This window comes from Aspergillus nomiae (genome assembly GCF_001204775.2).
Source record: "Aspergillus nomiae NRRL 13137 chromosome Unknown contig00626, whole genome shotgun sequence".
Taxonomy (NCBI): Eukaryota; Fungi; Ascomycota; class Eurotiomycetes; order Eurotiales; family Aspergillaceae; genus Aspergillus; species Aspergillus nomiae.
The window spans coordinates 1-8,978 of NW_015378681.1; the positions used below are offsets into that span (position 1 = coordinate 1).

Genomic DNA, 8,978 nt, shown 5'->3' on the forward strand with positions numbered 1-8,978 from the left:
TAATAAAATATTTTTTTCCCTGTGATTTTTGTATTGTTTTATTTTTTACCTTCATGTGGCTAGAATCTTGCCAGAGTCCTTTTAGGCCATCTTGTTTAACGGCGTCTCAGGGGCTATGTTGTAATCGTTGAACGCTTTCCATATACTGTCTGTTGACTATGACGATTGATTGATCGACCCGGCCCACTTCGCAGCTCCAGACTTTCCTTCCTTTCAGGCTTCTTTAATTTTTGTTAGCCCTCGATGGCCAATCCCCGTTTCTGTGCCGAACCTGGATTCCGGGAGACCCAGCGGTTTGGAACAGATCAGCCCCCTTCGTCGTTTCTTTTGATTTTCTGATGCGCCACTTCCCGTCATGTTCAGATGTAAAAGCCACTGCAAGCTTTCGGTGCTTCTAGTTCCCTCGTGAGTTGAACGTGGCAAGACTGCAGAATCTGCTGCCTGGGGGTTGTTTGGGAAGATAAGACATTTTAGTCCAGGCAAAGAAAAATAATAAAAAAAATAAAAAATAGAAAAAAGGACCAGGAAAGAAATGCAGGCGCATGCTCCGTACGGGTGCAATAAAAGGCCAAGTGCCCGGACCCTCATTTCCCACTACTGTCTATCTGTTCCAGATATCCCCTCGGTATCTACCTAAGAGGATTCAGTCACCTCTTGAGGCTTGGCCCGCTTCTGGACGTGGTTCCTTTTCTACGATCATCATATTTACATTATAGTTTTGTTGTCTTTCTCTTCCATCTCACGCCAGGTTGTGCCCCAGCTGGCTCAGCATATACTTGTACCTACACCTTCAGGATCCGCTCAATCCTCTAGGTCTCAGTTGGGTGGCGGAAACAGGCACCTCGTTTCGGAAGTCGCTTAGCTGTTTGTACGCCGTGACGGCCCAACTAAAGCAATTAAAGCACGGATAAGAAGGCAGGGACACTAGCTGCCCAATAGTTGGTCCACTGTGGAAACTGTCGTTTGTCGTTTTGCTGAGATATCTACCCCGAATCAGGATACAGTGGTAGGCTTACAGTCAACGCCCGAGACTTTCTTCTCGTTGCCGGAGACTGGTTGCATGGCTGGGGCTCCACGCATTCGTGCGATGGATGAGTCGATGAATGCAGCGTCAATGTCGGTACAGTCAAGCTACCCATCTCTGTTTCAGTCCAGTGCGGAGATACCTCCGTTCTTTGTGACATACCGATGGTGGGAGGATGAAGCCACCACCGTGCTGTGGGCTTTTGACGTTGAGGATATCAAACGAGTGATCCAGTATGGTCTGTATCGAGACGAGAACCTGCCTCGTTCCTCCCTGCAGAGTCGAAATGCATCAGCCGTGGACAGTTTCCTGCTTACACTAGTTCAACCGAAGGAGAGGGCGTATATCGCCAATCTCTCATTTATCCAGAAGGTCGAAGAGATCATTCGCCGGTGCAAAACCAATACCCCATCACTCGTTGCTTGGAGTTGGTTCCCGCCTCAAGTGAAGCGGGACTTGGATCCCGCTGCGATTGCGGATGCGATTGATGCGGAAAGCCACCTGCATTTCACTCGTATTCCCTTCGAAGAGCTGGTCCGCTACTCCTTGGGTTACCCGACGATCGCGGTCGAATGGTTTTTACGGCAACACACCGCACTGTACATCCATCTGTTGAATTATTTCAATACCTTCCCCGAGGAGATAGTGAGGTACGCCAAAGTTGAACAAGTAAACACCCCAGCTCCCTTGTGCCTGACCTTCGCACCAGATAGCTAACGTGACTGTGAAGCATCTTCGAAACCGAAGCCCATTTGCCCACCGCGCCTTGCTTCATTGCTTGCTCGCTCTGCAATCGGGAGGAAACTATGAGATACCGAGTGCCACACCTGGCTTCGAATTCATAGCGGATCCGATTCAAGGTTTGTTCAAAGACCTCCCGCCCAGTCTGACGTCGATTTTGAAAGTACTGTCTGTCTTGCGAGTCCGCTTTGAGAGGCAATATGTGCACGCCCGGACGATGAACTGGATCAAACCCTTTGATACCGACTTCTCCCTCTACGAAGACTTGACCGGATCGACATCCGCTGCCGATTTCGCTCGCACATTAACGAACGCCGACGAGCGCAGCTTCTCCGCCCTAACGCCGCAGCAAGTCATGGCGGAGGATCCGGCGGTGACGCGACTGCTGAGCAAGTGGGAGTCGCTCAGCATCGAGGTTTGGGAATGCTGCACCGCGCTGCCGGACATGATCCCGTATATTCAAGACTGTTTACAGGTACGAAGTGGAACTTAGCTTCCGCCCCCCAACCGTATCATTCACCACTAACTGAGCTATTCCAGGCCCTCCTTGTCATTCGGAACTACCATTCGTTTTCCGCCATTATCAACGGCCTGCAGAAGTATAGCATCACCGATTCCGTCTTCAGCAGCAACGGTGCCGCCGAGGCAATGGCCCTGAACCCGATCGTTCCTCCTGACTTGCTCCTTCTGATCGTGCCGTATCAGAACTACGCTGCCTATCGACAACAGTTCCAGTCCTCGCCCGGCATCCCCTGTCTCATCCCACATATCAGAGAGTACCAACAGCAAGGGCAGCCGGCCTTGCTGCAGATGTTCCAGAGAATGCGCAACGCTATGCGCTAATTGAACCAGACTGTGCCGGACACACAGCATCTATTTCTTCCATTAATCGAGAAGCTCGAGGATATGAATCGTACATGTCACGATTTTGCATTAAGCATGTTGGAATTTACGGGATTTGTAATTAAATTGGCGCTGGATTTCAATTTTATGGTGAGAGTAAGGGTTCGTTCTGCATATTGGGTTCATCCTGCAATCATGTCCTTGCTCAGCGAGTTATCTGTTAGTTTGTGAAGCGTGTCTTTTGCTCTGACTATGTATTTCATGCACACGTTAAATAGTCGTTAATTAGAGAAATGTGTCCATGGCAGAGAATATGTAATAAGCCCAGATAAACTTTCCTCGTAGATATTCTTCCAGCAGCCAGTGCCGAGATTCGCAACGGACAAAAGTCTCCCATCGATGACACCTGATAATCATCTGAACTCACCCACCGCGCCTACTCAACAGATACAACGCAACAACAGACACGCACCTCGCCGTATTGACAACCACATAGCTCACAATCACATGGTCTATCCCAAACATCAGCAATAACCAAGTCAGCACCTCCTTAACCAACATATAAATCACCCAAGAAAGGCCCAGCCCCCACCCAACACACGAGAGAATAACTAAGCCGAGCAGAAGCGCAGCGTTGATCTCCGCACACCAACGATTCCTCACCCACACGGCTGGATTGCGTCGTCCTTCTCGGCTGTGCGCCGGCTCAGTTCTTCTTCTGATGGGTCTTAGACGCTTGGCATTTCCGAAGACACCGAGGAGGAACAGGATGCGGTTCACGAGCATGAATACCGTCATGCCAATGTTGCCCCAGGTGAGGAGGTTCTGCCACGCCCAGGGGTCGACGAAGGTGTCCCAGCCCACGCCGCGGTAGGTCGCGTAGAGATGGTTGATGTCGCTGAAGACGTAGGCGAGGATGTAGTTGCGGAAGACTTTCGGGTCGTTGGTGTTGTGGTGGATGAGGAAGCTTAGAAGGCCGAGGACTGCGTAGATGTTTCCTAGTTGGCCGGCTAGAACGACACTGCTTGGATGGATGGTCTCTGGCGCTGGGACGTTTGGTGTTGAGTCCACGATGAACTTGTTTAAGTCTAGGAGGGGGAAGATGTAGCCGCCGAAGCTGTGAATGTGGTTATTTAGAGGTCTTTATTTTCAAATCGGATAGCTGTTGAATGCTTCTCTGTTGCTGTTCGTACCAGGATAAAGGCTCAAAGACCCTGAAAAGAAAGTGTGGCCAGGACGGAACGTCGACGCCCATGGTGACGGTATGGATGTGGTTTGTCTTTCTAATGTATATAGAAGTGAATGTATATTGGTTATTTCTATCAGTGTTCCCGGCTTAAATGATAATACGTGGGCTCGGCGTATTGAGACAGGATCAGTTGCTTGTTATGAGGAAAGGTGATATGGTGAGGGTCTTTATATGGAGAAAGAACAAAGAAAAGGTGTGCGCTGGCACAGCTGGGGGCCAATATATTATATGAACATGGACCCAATGGTATGGGAAAGCTTAAGCAAACTAGTCCCCAGACTAAACTGGAGCTGCACAATTTCCGAGAGGAGATATGGAAGTATTCACAGGGATTGACATGAGTTGTTCCGTTCCGCAACGATTGCCGAACGCTGGCAAATTAAACTTCCTGTTTAGGCAATCCTGGCTCCATCGGGCGTGGGGGCCAATGCTCAGTCAGCCGTGCACGTGCCATCCCAGAACTGGTTCTCTGGTTCGGAATACGGGGCGATAAGTTCCATCTCAATTTATACACGTTATCGCCATCACTATAATCTTTTTTGTTTCCCCCTTTCTCCTATTTATTATCAACTCCAACTCCATGTATCAAGGGACTGAGGCAAAATGGCCCGTGTGATAAACTCTAGCATCTCTATAGGGCCGACCAATACTGAATGATCTCTGAACTACTAACTCCCGATGGTGTGAGTGCGAACAATGGACTCCAACGGCACCTTTGCCCGGTCTTTCGATGAATCCCTCACCCGCGAATTACCCCAACTGCAAAGCCTCCGCATTGCACCTCTCCGCCAACCAGTCTCCTCCCGCATCCTAAGCATCCCCTCACCGCTTGAACCGAATGCGAGTGGAGTTCGAGAGCCAAACTCCATCCCTAAGACCAACAATTCAACTGGAGTCCTGCCTGGCCGCAACGACTCCAGTGGACTCACGGAGAGCGTCAATGCGGCGCGCGCAAAAAAAATTGACCATACCGTAGATGCGGTCTCAAGCTTACAGCCCCCTCCCAAGCCTATTCTCCCGGAATTTGTCAACCTCCGCGCCCTGGAACGATTCCCTTATTCCTCCTTTGACGATGACTCGCATGCCCGAAAGCGTCGACGGTTGGAGGTCCAGGCGGATTCCTTTGGAGAACATCTGCAGCTGCCCATTCCGCAGGCGCACAAGGAACCGCGACCGCCACCATTCGGGCCTTTTGCTATTCTTAATGGTCTGAACGAACCTCCGCCCAATGCCGCTCTTCTCCCTCCGATCGAACCCGGTTCCATCACGCAGCTGCTGACAAAACCCTCGCGAGGCACTTCCTTTGTGGAACCCGTACTATTGACTGCCAATACAATTGTTGAGAGTCAAAGTGTGGAGAGGAGGGAAGGCAGGATCCATGAGATTTTGGATTCCCCTGTGGGGGAGAACACCGTGGATGGCGAGCAGACTACTATAGAAGGTGGCCTTTTCGATGATGCGAGCGTTGATCCGATAGGACACGAGAAAGGTGACTTGCAAACTGACAAAGAAGCCCAACCCTGTGCAGAAGAGAAGGAGCCACTGTCCCCGAAGACAAGAGGGCGCTCCCGCAAGAATCTTCGTAAATGGACCGAGGAGGAAACAACTGCTCTGTTGCGCGGCGTGGTTAAATGTGGGATTGGTAACTGGACCGCGATCTTGGCACAACCAGAGCTGAAGTTCAACAAACGGAGTGCTTCAAACCTGAAGGATAGGTACGGCGCCGGTGGTGACCCTGTTGCGAAAGTATGGACTGACAGGAGACTAGATTTCGTGTCTGCTGTCCTTGGGCTTATCGGTAGGTTATTATTGTGATTGTATTCCCTGGCTCTGCCTTCTAATCCTTCGAAGTGCCGCCGACCCCAATGAGGCTACGAAGAAACTTCGTGACACCCTGGCCGATGCACTCTCACGGGCGGAAACAGAGGGTGCTGATGGCGCCCCGGGGAAGATTCGCCTTCCACACCCATGGCCTGTCTCAGAGACGCCGCCTGGAGGGATCTCAGCCGGTAGTTCTCAGGAGTCCTTGTCTTCTAGCGGTACCCCGACCGAGGAGTCCGAGCTCAAAAACTTGACTTCTCAGGCTAAACCAGCGTCGGCGAAAACCGGGCCTACTCTTTCTAGCAAATCCAAGTCTACCTTAGCATCTCTCGGCATCCCGGAGCCACATTTCACCATCAAGTCTCGCCGTCGGTCCCGGCGTCCATTCACTGTCGCTGAAGACGAAGCTCTTCTGAAAGGCTATGCGGTACACGGTTTTCAGTGGACACTAATTCAACAGGACAAGCGGCTGAACCTCGGTCATCGTAGAGCAACCGATCTGCGGGACCGGTTTAGGACCAAATTTCCGCACGCGTACCGTGACGGCGGGTCTGTCAGCGGTAATTCGTTCAATCAATCCGAGGAGTCAGGTCTTAAAGATGGAAAAGACCGGGCATCCAGTAGCAAGCGGAACTTGCAACCTACCAAACAACTCCCCAGCAGTCAAAATGGCAAGTCAGATAACTCTGAGCAGTCCGCATTAGGACCCATTGATCCTGCACTCTCTCCTCCAGCTCCACCCCCGGGACTTCCTCTCGAAAGCGTGGCAGGTGCCCCTTCGACAGCCGTGTTTTCCTTCCCGTTGGATGAAAATACTGCTAATCCATCAGGCGTGGACCCATCTTGGGCCGATAATACTCTTGCCCCAATGGTTTGGGATGAATTGTCATGACTGCAAAGAAACTTGAAGCTCTCTCAAACACTCCCTTTTGCTAACTTGATCTCAGCTATGGGGCGGCGCATCCCAGGGTTTTCTTAATGTCTTTCATGTAAATTCTTTCGGATATTTACTTCGCCATGATGCCTACTGTCTACAAAACCCACTTCCGGCGACAGGTTTCTTACATGCTATGCCGTATGTGGCTCAGTAATGTTTACTACCTGTGGTAATAGTACAAGCACAAGCGAGATAAATAAAAACGAACCCACCTTTTTGATCCTCAACTCCTGGTCCCGTTTCTTATTTCAGGTATATGCGTTTGACTGCTCACATACATTTGATACCACGTACCCAACCGAAAAAATAACCCATCAAGCCACCGGTAATGATCTTTGTCTAAACGGTCATAACCTACAAAATCCAAAGTGGGAACTGAAATAGATATTAAATGCCATGTTCGCCTTTACAAAACAAGAAGAATCAAGCATCAACATGAACGCTATTTTGCGTGGAAATTCCGCCAAGACAGACAGACAAGGTAACTGCAAGAGATGCACCAAAGACAAGGAGGGGAAGGAGAGAAGGAAGGCAAAATCACAAGACGAGTATAACCACAAGCCACAGGCCATGGATTAACACACCCGCATGTAATTGAAGAAGAAAAGGTGAAAAGGAGGATGAAAACCGAACAGCCGAAGCAAGACCCTCATTTCAATGACGATCCACCGCACAACCCAACTCTACCAAGCATTGCGGTCCCAGTTCGGATCTACACCACACCAGTCAGCAATCCACATTACAATCAAGGCCTGTAGAAACAAAACGAAACGAAGAACAAAAAAAGGAATAGAAAAGACAAACCCTGTATGAAGCTCGCCAAAACCTTACTCCCCGTCTGCAAAAGCGGATGGCCGGCAACTATCTGCAAGAACCGCTGCAGTCCCTCCCTGCGGTGCTCGATGACATCGTCACTGAACCGATTCGTAAACACCTTCCCGGGCAGCGGCGGAATCGTCACCCTTGTGCTCTCGCGCTCCAGGATATCGCGGAAGTATTCGAAATCGGAGTAGCGGCGGCGCACGACGGAGTGCTTGAGCTTGAATGCGGGGATATTGGTGCGACAGACGATTTCGTACGAGGTGTACATGTTCCGGGATGTGCCGTGGGTTTGGGGGTTTCGGACCTAGGGAGATATGGTTAATTGGTTTGAGGATATTGCCATGGGACCTATGTATAGCATCTTGGGGTGGGGGGCTTGTATGTCGCGCGACAGGGCCGAATTGAATTTCATTTGATACGACTCTGTGTTTTCTTCCGGATTTTACTAGCGATAGTGAAAAGGAGAAAAAGCACATACCTCAATCTCGAGGAAATTCTCCGGAGGACCGTAGATTTCCTCGAAGGTCTGTTGTCGCGATTCCGGGACGGCTTGCATTGTGACGGGGATACGACCTCCTGCAAAACGAGATGTTGAAAAAGGTGGGGAGGGAGACCGCGGGGAAGCTTTAGCCGCCAGACGACGAGGGGTGGGTGCTCGGGTTTCTTTCCTTGACCGGAGGAAGGTCTGGGTGTTGGAGGTTTCGGGGTGGTTTTATACAGGTAGCGACGGCTCGTTCGGAGGCCGGTGAACGAAAGGCGCAGAGGATGGCTCGTGGATTTCGGTCCAAAGAGGGAATTTTGGTATGACGACGACGGGGGCACTGATAACTGATCTCATGCTCTTAGCGTCGTATTACTGGCGTATGGTTCTATCCAGGCTGGGGGCGCATTGTTATTCCGTTCCGCTGTCATGCTGGATCATGTGACATATTTATAGTTTCTTCCTGACCGATGAATGCTCTCGATTTAACCAATATACTTTTTGTGGATACTGATTCTGTATACGTACATGCTTAGCTGGCCTTGATATAATTGAACTTTGTTTGACAAAAGTTGATGGATCCATTGTACTCATATTTATACATTTCCCTAACAGCAATTGCACAACTTCCTTGTAACCATAGAAAGATATCGCGTACGCTTGGCTGTCGAGGAGGAAGAAACAAAGGATGCCTTCCTGGACATCTTTTTCAGTCTCAGCGGGTGTGGTGGCATACATTGACTTGGTTGGGACCCTTTAGAATACTATATTAACCTCTGTTATTTTCCGTCGGAAACTGCTTCAATTTACCCTAACGTGAGAAATCACTGAACAGAAAGATAGGCTAACTTAAGCTCTATCAATGCTTTCCCGGGTTATAGTTAGCCTGTCCTGTTTAAAGGGATACTAGACTGGACTAGACTTTTATAATCTCTAGAGGTTTTGAAATCCTCAGCTGGGCATCAAACATGGGATATTTACTGAAATTAATTACTACAATATCAACAGCTCCTTAGTTTGTTAGATGTCGTTCGGAGTAAGCCAGAAACTGTAAATTTCA

The 8,978-nt window shown here is 49.8% G+C and overlaps 4 protein-coding genes across 4 annotated transcripts; 2 read left to right on the plus strand and 2 right to left on the minus strand.

Moving 5' to 3' along the window:
• Positions 1-940: 940 nt before the first annotated feature.
• On the plus strand, positions 941-2,608 carry ANOM_011310 (uncharacterized protein; the record flags this gene model as incomplete). Its single annotated transcript, XM_015556566.1, has 3 exons — positions 941-1,693; positions 1,755-2,240; positions 2,306-2,608. Coding segments are annotated over 3 exons (1,542 nt in total), but the record flags the coding sequence as incomplete, so codon positions are not given.
• Positions 2,609-3,111: 503 nt separating this feature from the next.
• ANOM_011311 (uncharacterized protein) lies at positions 3,112-3,863 on the minus strand (the record flags this gene model as incomplete). Its single annotated transcript, XM_015556567.1, has 3 exons — positions 3,112-3,120; positions 3,179-3,725; positions 3,802-3,863. The coding sequence occupies 3 exons, from the start codon at positions 3,861-3,863 to the stop codon at positions 3,112-3,114; spliced, it is 618 nt and encodes a 205-aa protein (XP_015401276.1).
• Positions 3,864-4,553: 690 nt separating this feature from the next.
• Positions 4,554-6,570, plus strand: ANOM_011312 (SANT/Myb-like DNA-binding domain-containing protein; the record flags this gene model as incomplete). Its single annotated transcript, XM_015556568.1, has 3 exons — positions 4,554-5,572; positions 5,626-5,655; positions 5,709-6,570. 3 exons carry the CDS (start codon positions 4,554-4,556, stop codon positions 6,568-6,570), a joined length of 1,911 nt encoding a protein of 636 aa, XP_015401279.1.
• Positions 6,571-7,203: 633 nt separating this feature from the next.
• Positions 7,204-7,993, minus strand: ANOM_011313 (sorting nexin-3; the record flags this gene model as incomplete). Its single annotated transcript, XM_015556569.1, has 3 exons — positions 7,204-7,327; positions 7,420-7,741; positions 7,916-7,993. The coding sequence occupies 3 exons, from the start codon at positions 7,991-7,993 to the stop codon at positions 7,299-7,301; spliced, it is 429 nt and encodes a 142-aa protein (XP_015401278.1). The 3' UTR covers positions 7,204-7,298.
• Between the last annotated feature and the right edge of the window lie 985 nt (positions 7,994-8,978).